This window comes from Sciurus vulgaris (genome assembly GCF_902686455.1).
Source record: "Sciurus vulgaris genome assembly, chromosome: 5".
NCBI classification, from domain to species: Eukaryota; Metazoa; Chordata; class Mammalia; order Rodentia; family Sciuridae; genus Sciurus; species Sciurus vulgaris.
The window spans coordinates 131,782,804-131,810,763 of record NC_136465.1 but is presented as its reverse complement, the minus strand read 5'-3'; the positions used below and the strand labels follow the sequence as shown (position 1 = coordinate 131,810,763).

Genomic DNA, 27,960 nt, shown 5'->3' with positions numbered 1-27,960 from the left:
TTTGAAGTTATATGCTACCTATTCTTATTTCAAGGAATTTCAAAAACCAAAAACAAACCTCTAAAATATTACACGAGAAAACATCTAAATTTTGTTAGTATAAACAACAGGGTAAAAGAAGAAAATTACACATATGAGAAAATGTAGCAAAAATTCAAGTGGCAACAAGCAATTAAAAATGCTACTTAAATTCAAAGAAATCAGTATTAAGGTTATGACTAAAAATGTTTGCTAAATATTTCTAAGAAAGCAAAGTAAATTTTAGATTTTGTTACATCCAGATTTGACCAAATATTTCTAATTGGCATTTTCATTAATAACTAAACAAAATGCAATAATTTAATTATAATAGCTAAACTTTGGTTATTCAATTTAATATAAATTCCTGGTTTCCATGAAAAATTTAACTGAAAAATCATAACTTCTTCAAGATTATGATGGACTTGAATTCAACACTGTAAAATACAGGTCTTAAGAAAAAATAGGGAAAAGGTGCATCATGAATTATTGATGAATCCTCTTGGAAATGCTTTGCCATCATGTGCAATGACAAATTAAAAATGTTTTATAACAACAATTTTTACTCCAACTACTCAAAATATTAACACACTCAGCTATCTTTATAACATGGCTTCTAGAATGATAATGCTACCATTATTTCTTTTTTTGTTGCTTAAGTATCTGAATTAACTCTATGACTCCCTTAACAATAAAAAAATTTTGCTTCTACCAGAATTAAATAAAAGCAATACACTAATCTTTAAGAAAATCACCTTAAGGCTAGGTATGAAGGTCAGTGGTAGAGCATTTGCCTAGCATGCACCAAGCCCTGGGTCCAATCCCCAACATTGCAAAAAAAAAAAAAAAAAAAACCACTGTATTTTATTTTCACATATTTTTTATATTTATAATTTATGAGAGTAATCTAGCAATACATTTTGACTAACCAGGTTATTAAAGTCACCCACTCTCCTTTATACAACACAAGACAGTTTGTTCCCTAAATGAAAAATTTAGATTAAGAAACTTACCAAGTTTCCAGCAGGTACTCCAAGGTCAGTCAAGTAGAAAATGGAAGTGAAGAATCCCTGAAAGCAGCCAGCTCTAGATAAAGCCTCCCCCATCTTAATATTGCATATTGTGTACTAAAAATTTTGCTGGCAAAAATTATAACTGACCTCAGTGATGAGAATTAACAAGTATCAATAGAGTCAGAGGGGACAGTCCTTGACCAGTTACCTCTTTGCAGTCTTTTACAATTGGCTGTATCACACTGAGGTCCTGATGACTGCCACCCATAGCACTGCTTGTACTTTTATTTCTTGTATGCCCCTTTTTAAAAGGTGTCTTTCCACCTGGCAGAGGCTCTTGTGTGGGTGACGTTGGAGAACTGGACAACACGAGTGTCTTCAGCGCGGCTACTTCAGCTTGAAGTACATCAATCTCGAAGAGAAACCAACAGTCGTACACACTAAATATGTTTTATGATGTATGTTGCTAAATGCCTAGCAATTTGGTCAAACACTTTCAAAGATGGACAGTAAGTCTAATTTGTATTTCCTGTGGAGTAATAAAATAAAAGTATATCCAAGTTTTTTGATGTTTCCGCAAGGTTTGGATTCAATTACCACTCATCACCAAAATTAGCAAGAATAAAATATTTAACATATATAAACTTTTGAAATCTTCAAAATTAATAACTCATGATTAGTTGTAGTTCACTACTGAAACAGTAAAATCTACTAATATTTATGTGGCTTTTCAGTAAATTAAGAAAATAAATGTCAACTTTAAGATGTGATTTGCAAAGCTTTAAATCGTTTGGTTCTAATACAAATGGACACCAATGTTCCCTATCTATTTTCTTCTTTATATTTTTTGGTAGTTTTCAAATGTAAAATAAGCACTATTTTTACAACGAAAACAATATCCAATAAATATTAAGGTATCCTTAAAACAATTATTAGTAATTTCTTTAAATTTCATTCTGTTAAAAGCAATAAAAACTTACTTTCCCTTGTGCTTCTTTTAGTTGTTTTTCTGCTGTTGCCTGCTTGACATTTGCTTCTCTCACCATCTTGTGAGCTTCCTGGAAAAATTAATATCTCAAATTTTGGAAACAAAGGATTTAGCATTTGTTTTCAAAAATCAGTTGCTGAACATCTATAATTGAAGCAAAAGCATACTGCTAAAATTTACCCTGAAACTAGGAATTCAATGTCACCTACAGAAAAAGCAGTTGACATGAGACAAATTATTAGGAATTAAGAATAGGTATGTTCCATTTAGTACCTATTGCCACTGAGGCGGCCAAGTTGAGTTCAATCATTCTGATTGATGCTGGTATAAGGATTATAACTCTGATGAAAAAAAAGACAATGGTACACAGGTAAAACCAACTCCCTTGCAGTTAGGTATTTATAATTCAATCATGGTATGTTTATATGTATGTATATACACATACATGTATATATATTCATATTATTAGTCATAGCAAAGATAAAGAGAAGGGACAAAAATATTAACACATCAATCATGTTGTACTTTACAGGGATGACAACTGAGAAATCTCAGAGCTTCCAATAAAAATATTCACAAAATGGTATTAAAAGAAAATTTTGTACGGAGCAATCTAAAAAGGCAAAATCAGAATTTACCCTTAATAAGGTCTTAATTTGTCAGAATCACAAATATGAAACTCTGTATATTTAATTCCTTTTTACTCATACAATATTTATTTATGGAGCATTTATTCATGACATTTCTTTGTGAGGTACCATTCGAGGGCTAATAATATATTGGGAAGAGAGACAAAGTCCCTGCTCTTAAAGAGCTTACATTCTGATTACATTCTAATCATCAAACATCAGGGCAAGAATTCTGTACTTTATTCTAAGGGTAAAATGAAGATTTTTTTCTTTTAATAAAGAGGTATGACATGATTTCATTTTCAAAAAATTATGCTGTTGTATGGAATAATCCCCAGGATTAAGGAAGATTAGAAAAATATGGGATTATATAGTTCCCTGCAATGTAAGAATTTATATTTCAGAGTTTCTACTAATACTTTCTCTAAAGGAAAGACAGAGGTAGGGAGGTTCAAAGATATTTAGTAAATAATGTAATTTGATAAGTGCATCTTACTAGGTCTGTCAGCTGCTCAGTGATAGAGTGGAAGTTTCCTATCACTGATAATGGTGATCCCATTCATTCATTTGCTCTTTTGGTACTGTTAACGAGTTGTGGTTTGTGGGTGCCTATGAACTCACAGATCACATTGGTTTAACTATGAGAATCTTCGCTATCAATGATTTATAATGAAATGAAATTAACCACAAAAATATTCCATGCACCATGACTCTGGTTTCTTGGCAAAGTCCTTAAGAACTAATAATTTAATGAGTCAAACATTTTCTTTCTAAAAATAATTGTTTCAGATTTGCCAAAATTTCCCAGGATAAGTAGCTGTGAACTGAAGACTATCTGGCAGATATTTTCAAAATAATAAACACATCTAATCTGATCTTTCAAGATAATCAAAAGGCAGATTTTTCAAAAGTGTGGACATTTAGCTATAAATGCAGAAGTAACACACTATGGAGAAAAAATGTATTTAAATGTTTGCAAATGGACTCTACTTTCAATAATAGTGGACTATACAATTTGGACCAACCCTCCAATAGAGAACAATTAGCAAAGCTGACAAGGTTTTGGTGTTTATTTTTGTTTGTTTTTAATGTGTCTGAAAACATTAGAGAGCTGAACAATTAGAGGTTAAGACCAGGAAAAGTACACACAAAAAAAGTGAGGTGGAATTTGAGTTGGCTTTTCAACTAGAGACAAGTGATAGTGAAAGATACCCCTGCACATAATTGGGGTCCCAAAAGGAAAGAAGAACCAGGCTGAGGCAGAAGCAGTATCTAAAGAGATAATGCATAAAATGTTGGAAATCAACAAAAGACATCAAAAGGCAGATTTTTCAAAAGTGTGGAATTTTTTATCACTTTGTCCTTCTGAAGCTCAAAGTGATATAAAAATCGGCTATACCAGGAGTCAGCAAACTTTATCTGTAAATGGTCAAACAATATTGGTTTTGAGGGCCACACACAGTTTCAGTCACAACTATTCAATTTTTCTTTTGCAGTGTGAAAGTGGCCATGGGTAATATATAAACAAATAAATATGCCTACCTCAATAAAAATTCATGAACAATGAAAGTCGCATTTCATATAATTTCCTTTTTAAAAATGCCACCCACCTTGCATAAGCTGCCTTTTAAGGGGTATGGTTGTACTGGCAGCTACCTTACCAAATTTCAAAAATACAACATAGTCTGTTATCAGCCTACACATTAGACCTTAAGAATTTATTCATCCTACAAAACTGAAATTTTATACCATTAGACCAACATCTCCCATTTCTCCAATCCTTAACCCCCGACAACCACCAATCTACTCTACTCATGAGTTCAATTACTTTAGATTTCATATAGTATGAGGAGACCGCAACATTTTCCAGTGTCTGGCATTCCCTGTGTCCCCTAGTTCATCCATGTTGTCTCAAATGGCAGTATTTCCTTTTTAAGGTTCAATAACATTCCAATATATATAAAAACATCAGATTTTATTTTCATGTCTTCATTACTGAGACTATTGCTACAGTGAACATGGAAGTACAGACATCAAGATGCTAATTTTCTTTCCTTTGAATATACACATAGACGTGGGATTGTTGGTAATTTTTAATTTTTCTGAGGAACCCCCATACTGTTTTATATAATGATTATCCCAATTTATATACCCACCGTTATAATTTCAATATGAAATATCCCCCAAAAGTTCATGTATGAAACAATGCAGGAGTGCTCAGAAGTAAAATGATTACATTACACCATGTACAATCACAGAAACGAAATGATGTACCCCATTTGTGTACAATGAATCAAAATGCCGTCTGTAAAAAATAAAAAAATAATAAATTTTTTAAAAAGTCATGAACGGAATAAGGGGTGGTAACTGTAGGCAGACAGGACACAGTTAAAGGAAGTAGGCCACTGGCAGCATGCCCTTAGAGATTATATTATCCCCTGCTCCTTGTACTCATTCTCTTTCTCTGCTTCCTGCCTGTCATGAACTGAGTAGCATTCCTCTGCCATGCCCTTCTGCCATGTTTTGCCTCACATTGAGCCCAGAGCTATGGAGTTGGCCAACCAGGGAATGAACTCTGAACACGTGAGCCGAAGTAAGCTTTTCCTCATCTTGTTGGGAGTTTTAGTCACAGTGACACAAAACTGGGTAAAACAAGAAACTAGTTCTAGGAGTGGGGCCATTGCTGTGACTAACCTGACTATGTGGTTCATAAGTATTTGGAGCTGATTTTCAGGGGGATTTGAGAAAAGTTTGGAGATGCAGAATGGAGAAGCCTTAGAATGTCACAAGCAGAGCTTAACTGGTGAGTGTGATGGGATCTCAGAAGACTAGTGGACCTAAGAAGTTGTTTCACCATGCTCAGCCACTCAGAAGCCACTGTAGTAGCCAGGGTCCCAGGAAGCTTGGCTACTGCTTAACATGGCAGCAAACCTTGGTGTTATTTGTGTGGTGCTGGTTCTGCATGAATGCAGAATGATAAAGTTAGGGGGTCATGGAGGCTTCCACCAAAATGTCAAAGGCAGGCCTGGGAGGCCAAACAAAGTATTAGCAGGGTTGGAATCTCCACAGGCAATCCTGAGAAGGCAATGTGTTAAGATGTGAAAAGAAAGCCAAGGCTGCAGAAATCAAGTAGAAACAAGCCAAGAGAAAGGCCACATGGGCTGCAACCAGCAATACCATGGGGGTGGAACTACACAAGCCCTTTAGAGAAAACATCAAGATGCCGTGTGCCCGAGTTGCTGGGCATAGAGCTACAGGACTTGTTTGCCCACATGGAATTTGTTCTTGCTTTCGTTCTTTCCATGTCCCTACTTCTCCCTTTTGGAACAGAAATACTTAGTTTGTGCCATCATATACTGGATATATGTAACCTGCTTTGGTTCTTTACAGAGGCTCACAGATAAGCATTTGCCTTAGTCTCAAAGATGAGATTTTGGATTGGGACTTTTGGGCAATGCTGCATAGCAGTCAACAAAATAAAAAGGCAGCATAGCAGACTATGGTGACTCTTGGAAATGAATTAAACGTATTTCACATTGTGAGATAGAAATGAGTTTTGGGGGGCCAGAGGTAGAATTAATGGTGTGAAATGAGGTGTTCCCCAGAAGTTCATGTGTGAGACAATGTATTAACGTTCAGAGGCAAAACTGATGAAGAGTATGAGATTTGTAACCAGATCAATGGATTAATCCATTTGATGGACTAATAATTTGAAAGGATTAATGGGTGGTTACTGTAGGCAGGTAGGGTGTGGCTGGAGGAAGTAGATCAGTGGAAATATGCCCTTAGGAATTTTATTATCCTTGGCTCCTTTCTAGCTCACTCGCTCACTCCCCTGACCCCATTCCATTTCCTGGCTATAATGAACTAAGCTGCTTTCCCTTGCGACACTCTTCCACCTTGACGTTCTGCCTCACATTGGGGTTTATGTTTTGCCCCTGGTGAGCAAAACTCTCTCCCTGCTTCATGGTTGTCATGTCCTGAGTTGCTTCCCTCTGCCACATTCTTCTGCCATGATGTCTCACTTCAAGGCCAGAGCTATGGAGCTGGCTGACCATGGACTGCACCTCTGAATCTGTAAGTCAAAATAAACTTTTCCTTCTCTGAGTTGTTCTTGCCTGGTCTTTTGGTCACAGTGACACAAAACTAAAACACCTATCAACAGTGTATAAAGGTTCTTTTTCTCTATATCCTTGTCAACATCTTTTGTATTTTGAATATCTCATTGGGGTTTTGATTTGCATTTACCTAATGGTAACAGATGCTGAGCACCTTTTAATATAACTTTTGGCAATCTGTACATCTTTTAAGGAATAATATCTATGTAGGTCCTTAACCAATTTTTCAATTGTGGCTTTTTTGGGGGTAGATGGGGATTTTTTTGGGGGGGGCTATTGAGTGCCTTATAATATTAACCCCTTATCAGATATATGGTTTGCAAATATTTTTTCCCACTTAGTAGGTTGCCTTTTCATTTTGTTCAGTTTTCTGAACTGAAATTTTTTAGTTTGATGCAATTATACTTGTCTATTTTGCTTTTGTTGTCTGTGCTTTTGATGTAGTAGTGTTAAGGTTTCAAGTCTTCCTTATCCAATTTGAGTTTATTTTGTTGTTGTTGTTGTTGCTTATAAAATGAGATGAAGATCCAATTTCATTCACCTGCATGGAGATATCCAGTTTTCTAGGCATCATTTATTGAAGACACTATCCTTTCTCCACTGGGTGTATATAAGCATCCTTCACATAAATGCACAAGCTTATTTGGGTATATCAAGAATATTAACCTATAGCTGTTTTCTCTTGGTGTCTTTGTTGACTTCGTTATCAGTGTTATCTTGGCCTCATAAAATGAGTCTGGAAGTGCTCTCCAAGAGTTTAAGAAGGATTGGTATTTTCTTTGAATGTTTGTTAATACTCACCTGTAAAGTCATCTAGTCCTCAGTTTTTCTTAGTTAAGTTTTTGATTACTAACTCAACCTTATTTATCTGTTCAGGCTTTCTGTCTTCTTTATTCCACTTTGATACACTGTATGTTTCTAGGAATTTATCCATTTCCTCTAGATTATTTGATTTATTGGCATACAGTTGTTTATAAAAGCCCTTTATGAACCTTTTATTTCTGAGGCATCTGTTGCAATGTCCCCTTCATTTCTGGTTTTAGAAGACTCTTCTATTTTTATTCCAGCTACAGGTTTACTTTTATTTTTTTCAAAAACAACTCTGTTCTGTTGATATTATTATTTTCCTAGTCTCTTTTTCTATTCTAATCTTTATTTCTTTCCTTCTGCTAACTTTGGGCTTAGTATGCTTTTCTAATTCCTTGAGGTATGAGATTAAATTCTTCTTTTTTAATGTAGGCATTAATTGCCATAAAATTCTCTAGTACTACTTCTGTTGCTTCTCATTAGTTTTGGTATGTTGTGTTCTTCTTTTAGTCTCAAGATATTTTTCAGATTCCATTTTGATTCCATGGTTGTTCAAAAATGTGTTTTAGTTTCCATATATTTGTGAATATTCCTGTTTCTTGCTGTTATTGGTTTCTAGTATAATTCCACTATGACTAGAAAAGATTCTTGGAATGATTTTCATCTTTTTAATTTACAACTGATTTTGTGATCTAACATGAACAATCCTAGAGAATATTTCATGTATACCCAAGAAGGATTAGTATTATTCTGTCATGTAGAAAATTCTATATGTGTCTGTTAGGTCCATCTGGTCAAGTATTGTCCAGGCCTGCTGCTTTCCTTACTGGTTTTGTCTGAATGATGTATCCATTGTAGAGAGTGGGGTATTAAAGTCCCCTACTATTTTGCAGTTATTTCGCCTTTCAGATCTTTTAATGTTTACTTTACATATCTAGGGGCTCTGATGTTGAGTACATATAACTACCTTCCTGCCAAATCCAACCTTTCATCATCATACTTCTTGTCTCTTATGATTGTTTTGACTGACCGTCTACTTTATCCAACTGAAGTACAGTTACTTCTGCTCTTTTGCCAGTTTTATGGCAATATTTCTCCACTCTTTCACTTTTGGACTCTATGTATCCTTACATCTAAGATAAGTTTCTTATAGACGGTATATAATTGGGGTTTTGTTTTTCGCCTATTCAGCCACTCTATGTCTTCTGATTGGAGAGTTTAGTTCATTTACATTTAAAGCAATTATTGAAGGTATTTTGTTAAATTTTTTTGTCTGTGTCGTAGTTTTCTTTTTCCTCTCTTTTCTGTTGTGGTTTAGTGTGGTCTGATGATATTTTGTGGCTGTAGACTTTGATTCTTTTCTTTTTTCTTTTGTATATCTAAATTTTTAAAGTTTTTTTGTTGTTGTTGTTGTTGTTTTGTTACCACAGGGTTTACACTGAACATTTTCCAGGTATAGCACTGTCTTAAGCTGAAAATAACTTCAATCACATGCAAACACTCTAATTTTCACACCCCCATATAAACACTTTACATAATTAATCCAGATTTTCCTTCCTATATCATGTTTCCATTAACAAATTTCCATTGTTACTACACTTGTCTCCTAATTTACATATCAGTATTAAAATTTTCATGTGACAAAATGGTACATTTTCCTCCAATCATTTAAAAATATAAAACCCATTATTAGCACACAAGCTAGACCAAAGGAAATGTACGGTGCTCTTATCCTGAGGCTCTTATCTGCAGACTTCTGATCTAAACATTTATATGTATACACTTAAAAATTGTGAAAACAGATTTTTTTTATTCTACCTGGTCAGTACTGATTCAAATAAAGGAGGTGGCAGGGTTGTTGTTTTTTAAAATAATGTGTAAATACAACATCTGTTAATTTGCAAAAATAATTTGTTAGGAACAGTGGCACACACCTGTAATCCCAGCAGCTTAGGAGGCTAAGGCCTCAGGAACTTAGAAATGCCCTAAACAACTTAGTGAGACCCTGTCAAAACAAAAGGAAAAGAAAAAAAGGCTGGGGATGTGGCTCAGTAGAAAAGTACCTCTGGGTTCAATCCCCAGTACTAAAAAAAAGAAAAAAATCACATTATGTGCATAAATAAACATACCACAGGAATTTCACCTATGCTAAGTGTATGTGGAAAGCACCCATCAAAGATGGATAAGGAATGAGCAAGGGGAGGATCAGTAGAGTAGAGCAGGAATGGGGGACAGATGTGGGGAAGAGGCAACAAATGGACCAAAATGGAGTGGATCAGATTCCACGCATGTATAAATTTGTTGGGATGAACCCAGCTACTGTGCATAACTATAATGCTCTAATGATAATACTTTGTTAATATAGGGAAGACAAATTTGCTAGAGGAGTTTTCTGGAAAAAACAATAGAATTGAAAACATATACATGATTTACAGGGGACATTATACTTAAAACAGATGGACTGATAAATCTGTGGGTTACCAGCAACATTACATCTGATTTTAAAAATGCTGGAGATGTGGCTCAGTGGTAAAGGGCTTGCCTAGCACATGTGAGGCACGGGGTTCTATCCTCAGTATCACATAAATATAAATAAATAAAATAAAGGTATTGTGTTCATCTACAACAAAAACAAAATATTTTTAAAAAATGAAACTCAGACTAGACTTTCATCTGGGTCAAAAATTTTTTAAATCAATTTCAAAAACAAAGTAACATGTTCGATCATGTTCCTCACTATATATAAAAATACAAATACACGAAGGCTGCAGTTGTGGCTCAGTGATAGAGTTCTAGCCTTGCATGTGTGAGGCACTAGAATAAAATAGTTTTGTACTATTATAAAAATTTTAAGTATTTTTATTATTGTTTTCGTTTTAAATGTATGTGATATGTTAGTATGTATGTAACTTATAAATAAGTCTACATGCATTCTGAACAGTGCCCAGCACATAGAGACCCCTCAATAAATATTAGATATGTGCTCAAAATTCTCTAGTACTGATTGGATACAGGATCAAAAAGTTTGACATATATGGATCTAGGTAAAAAATAACAGTGGTTTGGAATACACTTTTCTTTATGGTCTAGAGGTAGCACTACAAGATTTTACTAATAACCTGAATGTGGGATGAAGGAGAAAGAGGCTTCATAATGACTTCAATGCTATGGTCTGAGACAAGCAGAAGCGACAGTGATTATTTTCATAGTATTTAAAGCAAGAGTCAGGATAATAAATCTGAATACTAGCATTTGCTATCAGACTTTCTATACCTTATTTTTCTTCACAGATAATATGATGATAATGTAACTTTATAAGCCTCATGGCATTGTTAAGAGAAAACTAGGCATAACATAGATATATCATAAAACTGGGGCTGGAAGTGTGGCTCAGTGGTAGAGCACTTGCCTAACATGTATGAGGCACTGGGTTTGATGCTGAGGATCAAACACATAAATAAAGCACCACATAAATAAATAAAATTTATTGTGTCCATCTATAATTAAAAATATTTTTAAAAAACAAAAAAAATTTATGACTACTTATCTTTTTTCCATGTTTAGTGCAAAGTATTCTTTCAACTGACAATTTTGTTATCTCAAAATTGAAAATATTACATGAAAAATATGCAATTTTAGAGTTTTGTACATATTTGATAAATTCTGAATAATTTTAATATTTAAAAAATTATACACATAAAAATGCAAGCAAAAAATATTTCATAAGACAATATTAAACTAAGATTAGAAAGGCACAATGAAGGTCACAGAAAAACTTTAAGCACGTTCTTTCACAACCATAAATAGTTTGAATACAAATTTCATTACCAAAATCATCTTTAATCAACATACTTTTCTTTCCTGGTCTAAGTATAAAATATAACATCAAATACTTTCTAACTTTTCATTGACCCCTGTATCCTTAAATTTAGTTTCCTCTCATTTCTCATGACTAGATAACCAAAGAAATAAATACATTCATTTTTAAATGTCTGTGAAAGAAAATAACCCAAAAAGCTGGGCTCGATGGCTGTAATCCCAGTGGCTCGGGAGGCTGAGGCAGGAGGAACATGAGTTCAAGCCAGCCTCAGTAACTTGGTGAGGCCCTAAGAAACTCAGAGAGACCCTGTCTCTAAATAAAATTTTTAAAAAGGGTTGGGGATGTGGCTCACTGGTTAAGCATCCCTGGGTTCAAGTCCTGGTACCTCCCCACTCAGCAACAACAACAAAAAAAGAAAATAACACAAAAAAGAGGAAAAGGCAAAGTTGTATGGAACAGAGGGGGCATAGAAAGTCCTACATATCTAAAGATATTCACTGCAAAGTTTATTTGTAATGATAAAAATCGTAAAATATGCATTTGATAGATTATTGTTAATGTGAATGAAAATGTTATCTGAAAAACATAAAATATATGAAGAGTATAACCATGTAAGAAAATATACATACTCCAAAACTGAAATAAATGTTGCATGAATAAAAATAACAAAAAGTAATGGAATTTTTCCCCTAAAAATTTTTGTTACACTAAACACTTTAAAAAGAAATCTCTGGGGTAAAAAATATTGCTAAGTGATGATGACAGCATTAGCCATTCCAGTAACACATCAACATTTTTGTTAAGGGAACCTCTAAAGGCTGAAGGTATTAATCCAAAGGAGACACTTTATGGCAATGGTTCTTTACCATGGAAGTACCATCCTTTTCCCAACCCCTAGAGATACTAAGAGTTGTCAAAATGACCAAGGGGTATTACTAAAATTTGGTAACAATACCTTATAATGGTTAATTTTATTTGTCACCTTGACTGGGTCACAGTGTGACCAAGTATTTGGTCAAACAGTATTCTGGGTTTTGGGTTGTTTTAGATGAAATTAACATTTAAATTATCAGACTGAGGAAAGCAGATGCTCTCTATAATATGGGTGGGCTCCATTCAATCAGCTGAAGTCCTATATAAAACAAAAAGCACCAGAGCATGAAAATTCTTTCTGCCTTCAGGCTCTAACTGGAACACTGGCTCTTTCAGGTTCTCAAGCCCTCAAACTCAAATGGAACTACACCATCTGCTCTCCTGGGTCTCTAGAGTATCAGTTCACCCTGCAGCTCCTGAGATTTGTCAGCTTCCATAATTCCATGAGCAATTCTTATATGAGTTTCTGTCTTTCTCTCCCTCTGTCTCTCACATACCCTATTACTTCTGCTTCTAGGGGCCAATGGCACTCTTAACTGAGAAGCACTGCTTTAGCTAGGTAGAAATTTTAGTCCTGGTGACAGGCTGGACATAATGAGGTATACCTTCTAGCAAATATGCCCTCTAACATTTCTCAAATCACCCCATATCAGATGACATTTTTGTTGTGGAGTCATAAAAAGTTACTATAAAGTAGCCTATATATATCTAATAAAATAAAAATCAAAATTTAAGTCTTATCTCCTTCCTCTACACACATACAACTTAAAACTACCTAATACTGGTAGCCTACAGTTTTTTATTTATTTTATTTTTATTTTTTACACCATTTTAAGTCACAGATTGTACATTTCTTAAAGTGTTGTGTTTTTTGTTTTTTTTACTTAGGGGATTTTATAAATATACATGAAGTTAAGCATATCCTTTTAAAGATTTCTTCAAAAAACAATTCTATCAATACATAAAAATTAAGATGTTACTGTTGGCCAAGATGTAAACAGACCAACCTCAAACAGACTAGCCGTGAGTTCTTCCAACTCCTGTCCAAGTTGATCTCGTACTTTTGAAAGCCTCTCACATTCTTCATCTTTCAACTTCAGTTCCTATGAGAAATTATTAATTTTATTTGGGGTTTCCACAGTGTATAGTTTCATTCAAAACAATATATAATGTTCACTAATAAAACTACAAATTAAATGTTCACACTGAAAATGTTTAGTACTTGCTACATGAAAAACTAAAATTCCAGTCTAAAAGTACAAATAATCCAACTGGCATACTAAATTTTTACATTTTTTTTTCATAAAACATCCAAATATTAAATAAAAACATATATTACAAGTGAAAAGCAATAAAATGATTTCATTCTTTTCTTCCTTAGTTTTTCTCCGAACATACTTACTTCTATCAAGCAAGGAATTTTTAAATTATGCTTACTAATTTCAATTAGTTATTTTTTAATATTTATTTTAAAAATTGTTTACTTATAGATACCTTATGTGTGCCATACTATAATGAATCTAAAATTTCTATTAGACTACCCATTTAACATAGTAACCAAGAGGTAAACAATGCATATTAGTATTTAATATCAAAAACAATGTTCATGACAAAAGTTACATCTTATATTTACAAATGACTTCTCAATAGGTCACAAATAGATGTTTAAAAAATTATTTATTACAATGCTAAAAATATGCAATTTTATATGTCAAAGTAGCCCTTAAATAACCTTTCAAACACGGAGAAAAAAAATCTAAGTTCCTTAAACAGTAGTCACACACACAAAAAAAGTAGACACAATTATAGAAATAAAATAACGAGGTAGTCTTGTTGAAATTGTGGTAGGAGCATAGTTTTTAAATATCCTAAAAATAACTCCTGAAAACCAAATATACCAACTAGGAAATCAGAAGACCCTAATGGCATCATCATCAAAACTAGGTAAAAGGGAATCCCCACGAATCTCAGAATAAGAGAGAATGATACATATTGCCCTCAATGCAGGATCAGAAGGAAACAAGAGGAAGTGAAAGGGGTTTCAGAATGCCAAAATCACTAAATAGCTCAAAAGGAGCTGACTCTCCTTGGAGAAAGCTAGGAAAACAAATCTGTATATTCCACCCTGTAGGCAGGAAATGGTGCTGAGAATCTCTACACTCTCAAGAATCTCGACAGGGCGATCCAAGATGGCGGACTAGAGGGTGACTGCATCTCCAGTCGCCCCAGAACCGAGGATTCAAGAAGGGGAGGCATTGAGAGACTCGGACTAAAACAGAACCACGGGGTGTGTCTCCCCCACCCAGCAAAGCTCAGCTGGGCAGCAGGCCCGGATTCGAGTGGCTTATTAGAGTGGGACAGGGCAGATAGCGTCTCCCCCAGGCAGCTCTGAGGAGTCTGGGTGGGCTCCTCCTACAGGGACAGATCCTCCAGCCTCACGGAGCAGGCCCCCCAGTGAGAGCCCTTCTGCACAGAAGCAGCGCGGCCAGATCCGGCCAACCCCGCTGCCAGCTCCGGCCCGCCCGCAGGTTGCTTCAGAGACCAGCACAGGGCGCCAGGGATTCCCCCAAGCAGCCCAGTCCCCTCCGGCGGGAAGCGCCTCTCTAGGCTAGCTTCCCGGGGCAGACCGCCCAGTGAGAGCCTCTCGACACAGAGCCTGCCACAATTGCACAAGCCAGCAGAGACATCGGACACGCAAGCAACTTCTGGGACCAGGGCTGGGCAGCCAGAGACCTCTCCAGGCAGCCTTGTCCCCCTCCAGCTGCAGGCTTTTTCCACCGGGCGATCCAAGATGGTGGACTAGAGGGTGACTGCATCTCCAGTCGCTCCAGAACCCAGGATTCAAGAAGGGGAGGCACTGAGAGACTCGGACTAAAATAGAACCACGGAGTGAGTCTCCCCCACCCAGAGAAGCTCAGCTGGGTGGCAGGCCCGGATTCGAGTGGCTTATTAGATTAGGACAAGGCAGATAGCGTCTCCCCCAGGCAGCTCTGTGCAGTCTGGCGGTGGGCTCCACCCACAGGGACAGATCCTCCAGCCTCTCAGAACAGGCCCCCCAGTGAGAGCCCTTCTGCACAGAAGCAGCGCTGCCAGCACCGGCCCGCCCGCAGATTGCTTCAGTGACCAGCACAGGGCGCCAGGGACTTCCCCAAGCAGCCCAGCCCCCTCCGGCGGGAAGCGACTCTCTAGGCTAGCTTCTCGGGGCAAACCGCCCAGTGAGAGCCTGTCTGCACAGAGCCAGCCACAAGTCCCCAAGCCAGTGGAGACCTCCGACCTACAACGAGCCTCTGGGACCAGGGCTGGGCAGCAAGAGACCTCTCCAGGTCTCTCTCCCTGGAACCAGTAGCAGGCTAAGGGCAGCATTCTTCGGAAGCACTGCATTATCAAATTAACCCAAGACTTCTGGCTACTGAAGGCTGGTAGGTAATACACTGGAAATCTACAGGGTCACTATAAGCCAATAGAGGAAATCTACAATATCACAGAGTCCCACTGACATCTGACCAATATGAGAAAACAAGGGAAGAAAATGTCTGAAACAAACCTAGATACTATATCAATAAAACCCAATGACAACACAGCAGAAGAAATGTCCGAAAGGGAGTTCAGAATGTACATAATTAAAACAATCAGGGAAGCAAACGAGGAGATGAAAGAACAAATGCAGGCATTAAATGAACGCACTAATCAACAGTTAAAAGAGCAAATAAGGGAAGCAAAAGAGCATTTCAATAAAGAGTTAGAGATACTGAAAAAAAAACAAACAGAAATCCTTGAAATGAAGGACACAATAAACCAAGTTAAAAACGCCATAGAAAGCATAAACAATAGGATAGATCACCTGGAAGACAGAACCTCAGATACTGAAGACAAAATATTTAATCTTGAAAACAAGGTTGATCAAACAGAGAAGATGGTAAGAAATCATGAACAGAATCTACAAGAATTATGGGATATCATGAAGACGCCAAATTTAAGAATTATTGGGATTGAGGAAGGCTTAGAGAAACAAACCAAAGGAATGAACAATCTATTCAATTAAATAATATCAGAAAATTTCCCAAATCTGAAGAATGAAATGGAAAACCAAGTACAAGAGGCTTAAAGGACTCCAAATATGCAAAATTACAACAGACCTACACCAAGGCACATTATTATGAAAATACCTAACATTCAAAATAAAGACAGAATTTTAAAGGCTGCGAGAGAAAAGAATCAGATTACATTCAGGGGGAAACCAATAAGAATATCAGCAGATTTTTCAATCGAGACCCTAAAAGCTAGAAGGTCTGGAACAACATTTACCAAGCCCTGAAAGAAAATGGATGCCAACCAAGAATTTTATACCCAGCAAAACTTACTTTCAGACTTGACGATGAGAAAAGATCCTTCCATGATAAACAAAAGCTAAAGAAATTTACAAAAAGAAAGCTGGCATTACAAAACATTCTCAGCAAAATATTCCATGAGGAAGAGATGAAAAACAACGATGTAAATCAGCAACGGGAGGAACTAGCCTAAAGGAATAGCCAAATAAAGGGGAAACCAAATCATGTCAAAAAAAAAAAAAAAAAATGAGTCCAATGACTAGGAATACAAATCATATCACAATAATAACTGTGAATGTTAATGGCCTGAACTCATCAATCAAAAGAAATAGACTGGCAGATTGGATTAAAAAGAAAAATCCAACAATTTCCTGCCTGCAAGACTCATCTCATAGAAAGAGATACCCATAGACTAAAGGTGAAAGGATGGGAAAAAACATACCATGCACACAGACACAGCAAAAAAGCTGGAGTATCCATCCTCATTTCAGATAATGTGGACTTCAACCCAAAACTAGTCAGAAGGGATAAAGAAGGACATTACATACTGCTTAAGGGAAGCATAAATCAGCAAGACATAACAATCATAAATATCTATGCCCTGAACATTGGCTCATCCATGTACGTCAAACAAATCCTTCTCAATTCCAGAAATCAAACAGACCACAACACAATAATACTAGGTGATTTTAACACACCTCTCTCACCACTGGATAGACTGTCCAAACAAAAATTGAATAAAGAAACCATAGATCTCAATAACACAATCAACAATTTAGACTTAACCGACTTATATAGAATATACCATCCAACAAAGAAAAAATACACTTTCTTCTCAGGAGCACATGCATCCTTCTCTAAAACAGACCATGTCTTATGCCACAAAGCTACTGTTAGCAAATACAAGAAGATAGAGATACTACCTTGTACTCTATCAGATCATAATGGATTGAAATTAGAAATAAATGACAGAATAAAAAACAGAAACTTCTCCAATACTTGGAGATTAAATAATACACTATTATATGATGAATGGATAACAGAAGACATCAGGAGGGAAATTAAAAAATTCTTAGAAGTAAATGAGAACAAAGATACATCATATCAAAATCTCTGGGACACTATGAAAGCAGTACTGAGAGGAAGATTTATTTCATGGGGCGCATTCAACAAAAGAAGTAGAAATCAACAAATAAACGATTTAACATTACAGCTCAAAGTCCTAGAAAAAGAAGAGCAGACCAACACCAAAAGTAGTAGAAGACAGGAAATAGTTAAAATCAGAGCCCAAATCAATGAAATTGAAACAAAAGAAACAATCGGAAAAATTAACAAAATAAATAGTTGGTTCTTTGAAAAAATAAACAAAATTGATAAACCCTTAGCCACAGTAACAAAGAGAAAGAGGGAGAAAACTCAAATTACTAAAATTCGGAATGAACAAGGAAATATCACAACAGACACGAGGGAAATACAAAACATAATTAAAAGCTATTTTGAAAATCTATATTCCAACAAAACAGAAAACCTCGAAGACATCAACAAGTTTCTAGAGACATATGAATTACCTAAACTGAACGAGGAAGACATACACAACTTAAATAAATCAACTTCAAGCAATGAAATAGAAGAAGTCATCAAAAGCCTAACAACAAAGAAAAGTCCGGGATCAGATGGGTTCTCAGCCAAGTTCTACAAAACCTTTAAAGAAGAGCTCATTCCAACACTCCTCAAAGTATTCCATGAAATAGAAGAGGAGGGAACCCTCCCAAACTCATTCTATGAAGCCAATATCACCCTGATACCTAAACCAGACAGAGACACTTTGAGGAAAGAAAATTTCAGACCAATATCCTTAATGAACATCGACGCAAAAAATTCTCAACAAAATTTTAGCAAATCGCATACACAAATATATTAAAAAGATAGTGCACCACGATCAAGTGGGTTTTATCCCAGGGATGCAAGGTTGGTTCAACATCCAGAAATCAATAAATGTCATTCACCATATCAACAGACTAAAAGTTAAGAATCACATGATTATTTCAAGAGAAGCAGAAAAAGCATTCGATAAAATACAGCATCCCTTCATGCTCAAAACACTAGAAAAAATTGGGGTAGTAAGATCATTCCTTAACATTGTGAAGGCCATCTATGCTAAGCCCATGGCCAATATCATTCTAAATGGTGAAAAACTGAAAGCATTCCCCCTAAAAACTGGAACAAGGCAGGGATGCCCTCTTTCACCACTTCTACTCAACATTGTTCTTGAGACTCTAGCCAGAGCAATTAGACAAACCAAAGAAATTGAAGGGATACGAATTGGAAAAGAGGAACTCAAACTATCCCTGTTCGCTGATGACATGATTATATATTTAGAGGAACCTGGAAATTCCACCAGAAAACTCTTAGAACTCATAAGTGAATTCAGTAAAGTAGCAGGTTACAAGATCAATGCTCATAAATCCAATGCATTTTTATACATAAGTGATGAATCTTCAGAAAGAGAAATTAGGAAAACTACCCCATTCGCAATAGCCTCAAAAAAAAATAAAATACTTGGGAATCAATCTCACAAAAGAGGTGAAAGACCTCTATAATGAGAACTTCAGAACACTAAAGAAAGAAATTAAAGAAAACCTTAGAAGATGGAAAGATCTCCCATGTTCATGGATAGGAAGAATTAATATTGTCAAAATGGCCATACTACCAAAAGTGCCATACAGATTCAATGCAATTCCAATTAAAATCCCAATGATGTACCTTAGAGGAATAGAGCAAGCAATTATGAAATTCATCTGGAAGAATAAGAGACCCAGAATAGCTAAAGCAATCCTCAGTAGAAAGAGCGAAGCAGGGGGTATCGCAATACCAGATCTTCAACTCTATTACAAAGCAATAGTAACAAAAACAGCATGGTATTGGTACCAAAATAGACAGGTAGATCAATGGTATAGAATAGAGGACATGGACACAAACCCAAATAAATACAATTTTCTCATACTAGACAAAGGGGCCAAAAATATGCAATGGAGAAAAGATAGCCTCTTCAACAAATGGTGCTGGGAAAACTGGAAAACCATATGCAACAGAATGAAATTAAACCCCAATCTCTCACCCTGCACAAAACTCAACTCAAAATGGATCAAGGACCTCGGAATCAGACCAGAGACCCTGCATCTTACAGAAGAAAAAGTAGGTCCAAACCTTCAACTTGTTGGCTTAGGATCAGACTTCCTTAACAGGACTCCCATAGGACAAGAAATAAAAGCAAGAATCAATAACTGGGATAGATTCAAACTAAAAAGCTTTCTCTCAGCAAAGGAAACTATCAGTAATGTGAAGAGAGAGCCTACAGAGTGGGAGAATATCTTTGTCACTCATACTTCAGATAGAGCGCTAATATCCCGAATCTATAAAGAACTCAAAAAACTCTATACCAAGAATACAAATAATCCAATCAACAAATGGGCTAAGGAAATGAACAGACACTTCACAGAAGAAGATGTACAAGCAAGCAACAGATATATGAAAAAATGTTCAACATCTCTAGTAATAAGAGAAATGCAAATCAAAACTACCCTAAGATTTCATCTCACCCCAATTAGAATGGCGATTATCAAGAACATAAGCAACAATAGGTGTTGGCGAGGATGTGGGGAAAAAGGTACACTCATACATTGCTGGTGGGGTTGCAAATTAATGCAGCCACTCTGGAAAGCAGTATGGAGATTTCTCAGAAAGCTTGGAATGGAACCACCATTTGACCCAGCTATCCCACTCCTTGGCCTATACCCAAAGGACTTAAAATCAGCATACTACAGAGATACAGCCACATCAATGTTCATAGCTGCTCAATTCACTATAGCCAGATTGTGGAACCAACCCAGATGCCCTTCAGTTGATGAATGGATAAAGGAACTGTGGCATATATATACAATGGAATATTACTCCGCCATGAGGAATGACAAAATTATGGCATTCGCAGGCAAATGGATAAAATTGGAGGATATCATGCTAAGTGAGATAAGCCAATCTCAAAAAACTAAAGGACGAATGATCTCGCTGATAAGTGGATGAGGACATATGGGGGGGGTGGGTAGGAGGGGTTAGTGTTAGGGTTAGGGTTAGGTTTAGGGTTAGGGATAAGGAGGGTGGTAAGAATGGAGGAAGAAAGGAATGTATAGAGGGAAAAGAGGGGTGGGAGGGGAGGGGGAAGGGAAAATAAAAACAGAATGAATCAAACAACATTGCCCTATGTAAATTTATGATTTTTAATTAAAAAAAAAAAAAAAAAAAATCTCAGAAAAGGTCAGCAATGAGCTCCTGGCCAACGACAGTCTCATCCTAAAGAGTAAATGCTTGGAATCTGAAACCAAACTACAGGACAAAAAACAATGGAGAAAGAACAGATACAGGAGGAAGAAACATGTGGCAAGGTTCCAAAAGAAACAGACCACACATGGAGAGTGATCAAAAGAGAAAACAGTATCTTGTGATGAAATGCTATACCTGTAAAGCTCTTAGAAACACTGAGCTAGAGGACAAAACCTGTTTCAACAAGGTACACCTCTAAGAGACAGAAGTGTAACAAGTAACACCAACAACAACAGAGGGGAAAGCTATCCTGGCTTATCCCACTCCTTCATAGGAACAACCTCCTAAGGGTCAAGGAAAATCCAATTCACGTAAACATGGGAAACAAAAACAAATACGCAAAGTTACCATTAGATATAAGATGTTCTGGTGCACAAAAGAGTGACTACAGATACAAAAATAAATTCTACATTTCAAAACGCTAAAAGAAAGGCAGTGAAAAAATGATAAAATTTTGAGGAGATATATTTAACCTAACATAAACACAACACCACATGTACGTATGTTGAAACGTTACATGATTTCCCAGTAATACTTACAATTTGTATGTTTATCAGTTAAAATTTTTCAAAAGCTAAATGCAATGCCAAGTCAACTACAAGGGAGGAAAAATCACATCAGTCAAACTTTTACAGCAACACGGCTAGAAAACAAAGTAACCCTTTTAAACCTTTATTTTATTTATTTATTTTCATTTTTATGTGGTGCTGAGGCTCAAACCCAGAGCCTCCCACATGCTAGGCAAGCCCTCTACCACAGAGCTACAACCCCAGCCCCACAAAGTAACATTTTTTAGATACTCAAGAGAAAAAAATGTAAACTTGAATATTTTATATCCAGTCAAAGTATCTTCCATGTTTAAGGTCAGAAAGTATCATAAACTGTAAGACCTTAGAAAATGTGTCTCTCATCAATCTGCCTGAGTGATGGAGCAAAGAATATGTGTGAATAACCAAAACAAACAAGAAAAAAAAAATCTACAGAAGCTTTAACAAAGGACTGAAGGTGAGAAGGGATCACACTGAACCACAGGACTATGAGTAAAAGATGGAGATATCAAGACAATGAGATGTCAATTCACAGACTAGAAGAAAATATTTGTAAAGCTATATTTGATAAAGGACTGCTATTCAAAATATGCAAAGAACTCTTAAAACAACATTCAGAAAAGAATAATCCAATTTTAAAAATGGACAAGATACTGGAACAGACATTTTACCAAAGAGGATACACAAATGACAACTAAGCATATAAGATGTTCAAAATCATTTCTCATTAGGAAACTGTAAATTAAAGCTACAAAGTGATGCTATCATATACCTATTAAATGGCCAAACTCTGAATACTTAAAACGTCCATAGGAACTCTCATTCATCATTGGTAGGAATGTAAACAACACAGCCACTTTGGAAGACAGTTTGGCAGTTTCTTACAAAACCAAACATACTCTCACCATACAATCCAGCAATCGCACTTCTTGGTATGTACCCATGAATTGGAAACATATCCACACAAAAACCTGTACGCTGCCATAGAGCCAAGATGGCAGACTACAGGGAGGCTGCGTTCCTTGTAGCTCCGTAACTTGGGTTTCAAGCAGAGGAAAATCTGTTTCTCTGTGAGGCAGTCTTTGCTGCTTACTGATCCCCTGCTGTTTACCCTATTTGTCCACCTTGATCGCCTGCAGTCTGCCAGCACATCAACTACTTTTTGACTGCAGACTGCTCACTGACTGCCGCCTATCATACACCATTTGCCCACTTGCCTGCCTCTTGCCTGCCCATCAACTGCCTTTCACCTACCTATCACCCACCGCCTGAGGTCCACCTGCTAATCATCTGCCAGTAGCCTGCAGATCATCGGCTGCCTGCTATTGCCTGAGAGTCCACTGTCACAATACCCACAGGTTTGGTTACGCATAGCTGCCGCCATTTTGGGACAATAGCCAGGACCTGCAGGACCCCCAGCCTGACTGACCATGCTCCACCTCCAGGAAACCCTGGCCCAACCGACCACACCCTGCCTCCACGACCCTGGACTTGACCAACTGCACCCCACACAGACTCCACACCCATGCCCCATACTGCAACTCCCCATTTGGCAACATGTTTAGAAGACAGTGCAGCCATCTTGGATTATCCTGGAAGTTGAAGCTGCCATCTTTAGGTGGGGCAAATCCCATTCTGAGACACCTGCTGGAGACTGGCAGCTTGTTGTCAGAAGAGATTTTGGAAACCTGAAGGGTGCCTATAAGCCTACAGGGGGGAAACTGCAATACCCCAGATCTGCACTGCTAGAGGGGAAGATATATGAAAAACAAGAAAAAACAAGGGAAGAAAGTGTTCCAAACAAACCAAGATTCCATAGTAACAGAATCCAATGACAGCACAGTAGAAGAAATGTCACAAAAGGAGTACAGAATATACATAATTAAAATGATTCATGAAGCAAAAAATAAGAGAGCAAATGCAGACAATGAACGATCACTCCAATAAACAGTTTAAAGAGCAACTGCAGGAAACAAAAGATTATTTCAAGAGATAGAGATTCTGGGGAGCGGGGAACAAACAGAAATCCTTGAAATGAAGGAAACAATAAACCAAATAAAAAACTCAATAGAAAGCATCACCAACAGACTAGATCACTTGGAAGACAGAACCTCAGATAATGAAGACAAATTTTTAATCTTGAAAATAAAGTTGCCCAAACAGAGAAGATGGTAAGAAATCATGAACAGAATCTCCAAGAACTATGGGATATCATGAAAAAAACAAATTTAAGAATTATCAGAATTGAGGAAGGCACAAAGAAACAAACCAAAGGAATGAACAACCTATTCAAAGAAATAATACCAGAAAATTTCCCAAACCTGAAGAATGAAATGGAAAATAAAATACAAGAGGCTTACAGAACACCAAATACAAGAAATTACAACAGATCCACACCAAGGCACATTGTAATGAAAATGCCTAACATCCAAAATAAAGATAGAATTTTAAAGGCTGCGAGAGAAAAGCCATCAGATTACATACAGAGGGAAAACAATACGGGTATCAGCAGATTTTTTAGCCCAGACTCTAAAAGCTAGAAGGGTCTGGAACAACATATTTCAAACTCTGAAGAAACATGATTGCCAACCAAGAATCTTATACCCAGCAAAGTTAACCTTCAAATTTAGAAGATAAAATAAAATCCATCCATGATAAACAGAAGTTAAAAGAATACACAAATAGAAAGCCTGCACCACAGAACATTCTCAGCAAAATATTCCATGAGGAGGAAATGAAAAACAACAATGTAGGTCAGCAAAGGGAGGAACTACCCTAAAGGAAAAGCCAATCAAAGGAGAAACCTAGTCAAGTTAAAAATCAAAAATAAGCCAAAATGACTGGGAATACAAATCATATCTCAGTAATAACCCTGAATATTAATAGCTTAAACTCATCAATCAAAAGCCACAGACTGGCAGATTAGATTAAAAAGAAAGACCCAACAATATGCTGCCTTCAAGAGACTCATCTCATAGAAAAAAACATCCACAGACTAAAGATGAAAGAATGGGAAAAAATATACCATTCACATGGACTGAGTAAAAAAAGCAGGGGTTTCCATCCTTATATCAGATAAAGTGGACTCCAAGCCAAAGTTAGACAGAAGGGATACAGAAGGACATTGCATACTGCTTAAGGGAACCACAAATCAGGAAGAAATAATGATCATAAATATTTATGCCCCAATAACAGCACATCCATGTACATCAAGCAAATCCTTCTCAATTCCAGGAATCAAATAGACCACAACACAATAATTCTGGGTGACTTTAACACACCACTGTCACCACTGGATATATCTTCCAAACAAAAACTAAACAAAGAAACCACTGAACTCAATAACACAACCAATAATTAGATTTAACATACACATAAAGAATATTCCATCCATCGGCCAGCAAATACACTTTCTTCTCAGCAGCACATGGATTCTTCTCTAAAATAGACCATTTGTTATGCCAAGAAGCAGCCCTTAGTAAATACAAAAAAATAGAGAATTCTACCTTGTATTCTATCAGATCATAATGGAATGAAATTAGAAATCAATGGTAAAATAAAAAACAAAAACTACTCCAACACCCGGAGACTAAATAATATGCTATTGAATGAAGCATGGATAAAAGAAAACATCAGGGAGGAGATAAAAAAAATTTCTTAGCAGTAAATGAGAATGACGATACAACACATCAAAATCTCTGGGACACTATGAAAGCAGAACTAAGAGGAAAATGCATTGCATGAAGCACATTCAAGAAAAGAATAAAAAGTCAACAACTAAATGACCTAACACTACATCTCAAAGTCCTAGAAAAAGAAGAACAGAACAACACAAAAATAGAAGAAGACAGGAAATAATTAAAATCAGGGCCAAAATCAATGAAACTGAAAAAGAAATAACTGAAAAAATTGACAAAACAAAAAGCTGGTTCTTTGAAAAAGTAAACAAAATAGATAACCACACTAACAAAGAGGAGAAAGAAAACTCAAATTACTAAAATGCATGATGCAATAGGAAATATCATGACAGACACCACTGAAATACATAACATAATTAGAAGTTACTTTGGAGAACTACACTCCAACAAAATAGAAAATCTCAAACACATCAATAAATTTCTAGAGACATAAGATCCTCCCAAACTGAACCAAGAGGACATACAAAATTTAAACAGATTAATTTCAACCAATGAAATAGAAGACGACATCAAGAGCAACCTAGAAAAGGCCAGGACCACACAGATTCTCAGCTGAGTTCTACAAGACCTTCAAAGAAGAACTTACACCAATACTCCTCAAAGTACTTCATGAAATAGAAAAGGGGGAACCCTTCCAAACTCATTCTATCAAGCTAGCAACTCTGATACCAAAACCAGACAAAGAAGCATTAAGGAAAGAAAACTTTAGACCAATATCTCTGATGAACATAGATGCAAAAATCCTTAACAAAATTCTGGCAAATCACATACAAAAACATATGAGAAGACAGTGCACCGCGATCAAGTGGAGCTCGTACTGGGGATGGATGCAAGGCTGATTCAACATCTGGAATTCAATAAATATAATTCATCATATCAACAGACTTAAGGTTAAGAATCATATGATTATTTCAATAGATGCAGAGAAAGTGTTTGACAAAATACAGCACCCCTTCATGCTCAAAACACTAGAAAAAGTAGAGAAAGTAGGAACATACCTCAACATTGTAAAGGCTATATATGCTAAGCCCACGGCCAACGTCATTCTTAATGGAGAAAAACTGAAAGCATTCCCTTTAAGAACTGGAACAAGACAGGGATGCCCTCTTTCACAACTTCCATTGAACATCGTGTTTGAAATACTAGCCAGAGCAATTAGACAAAAGAAATTAAAGGGATAGGGAAAAGAAGAACTCAAGCTATCACTATTTGCCAATGACATGATTCTATATTTAGAGGATTCAAAAAACTCCACCAGAAAACATCTAGACCTAATAAATGAATTCAGCAAGCTAGCAGGATATAAAATCAACTCACATAAATCTAATGCATTTCTATTCATAAGCAATGAATCCTCTGAAGAGAAACTAGGAAAACAACTCCGTTCACAACAGCCTCAAAAGAAAAATAAAATATTTGGGAATCAATCTAACCAAAGAGGTGAAAGATTACAGAACACTAAAGAAAGAAATTGAGGAAGACCTTAAAAGATGGAAAGATTTCCTGTGTTCTTGGATATGCAGAATTAATATTATCAAAATGGCCATATTCCCCTCCGGCGGGAAGCGCCTTTCCAGGCTAGCTTCTCGAAGCAGACCACCCAGTGAGAGCCTTTCCATACAGAGCCAGTCACAAGATCCCAAGCCAGCGGTGACCTCCGGCCCACAAGCAGTCTCTGGGACAAGGGCAAGGCAGCCAGAGACCTCCCCACCGGCACCCTCGGCCGCAGGCTTTTTCCACAGGGTGCTCCAAGATGGCGGACTAGACCGTGACTGCATATCCAGTTGCTCCAGAACCCAGGATTCAAGAAGGGGAGGCATTGAGAGACTCGGACTAAAATAGAGCATCGGGGTGAGTTTCCCCCATCTGGTGAAGTGCGGCCTGGGAGGCAGGCCCAGATTCGGGTGGCTTATTAGAGTAGGGCAGAGCAGCTAGAGTCCTCCCCAGGCAGCCCTGTGCACTCCGGCGGAGGGGTCCTCCCAAAGGGCCAGATTCTCCAGCATCTCGGAGCAGGCCCCCCAGTGAGAGCCTTGCTGCACAGAACCAAGCTTCAAATCCCTGAACCAGGGCGGCGAGGACCTGCCTGCAGGTTGCTTCAGGGATCAGGACAGGGCAGCCAGGGACTTCCCCAAGCAGCCCGCAGCCCGGCCCTCTCCGGCGGGAAGTGCCTTTCCAGGCTAGCTTCTCGGAGCAGACTGCCCAGTGAGAGCCTTTCCACACAGAGCCAGCCACAAGTCCCCAAGCCAGCGGTGACCTCCAGCCTGCAAGCAGCCTCTAGGACCAGGGCAAGACAGCCAGAGACCTCTCCAGGTGGACCTGTCCCCTGACCCCCCAGCCACAGGCTTTTTCCATGGGGCAATCCAAGATGGCGGACTAGAGGGCGACTGCATCTCCAGTCTCTCCAGAACCCAGGATTCAAGAAGGGGAGGCATTGAGAGACTCGGACTAAAATAGAGTCATGGGGTGAGTCTCCCTCACCCGGTGAAGCGCTGCCCGGGCGGCAGGCCCGGATTCAGGTGGCTTATTAGAGTAGGGCAGAGCAGCTAGAGTCTTCTCCAGGCAGCCCTGCGCACTGCGGCAGTGGGCTCCTCCCACAGGGCCAGATTCTCCAGCATCTCGGAGCAGGCCCCCCAATGAGAGCCTTTCTGCACAGAACCAAGCTTCAAGTCCCTGAACCAGGGCAGCGAGTTCCTGCCCACAGGTTGCTTCAAAGACCAGGACAGGGCAGCCAGGGATTTCCCCA

The 27,960-nt window shown here is 37.4% G+C and overlaps 1 protein-coding gene across 2 annotated transcripts in view; it reads right to left on the bottom strand.

Annotated features, from left to right (window-relative positions):
• RAB3IP (RAB3A interacting protein) overlaps positions 1-27,960 on the bottom strand; it is a 76,056-nt gene that overhangs the window by 11,968 nt on the left and 36,128 nt on the right. For both annotated transcript variants that reach the window (XM_079142216.1, XM_079142215.1), the window contains exons 4-6: positions 13,274-13,369; positions 2,012-2,089; positions 1,240-1,443 (exon numbers count right to left, since the gene is read on the bottom strand). In XM_079142216.1, coding sequence (XP_078998342.1) covers positions 1,240-1,443; positions 2,012-2,089; positions 13,274-13,369 — 378 coding nt within the window. The remainder of the gene's footprint in view (positions 1-1,239; positions 1,444-2,011; positions 2,090-13,273; positions 13,370-27,960) is intronic.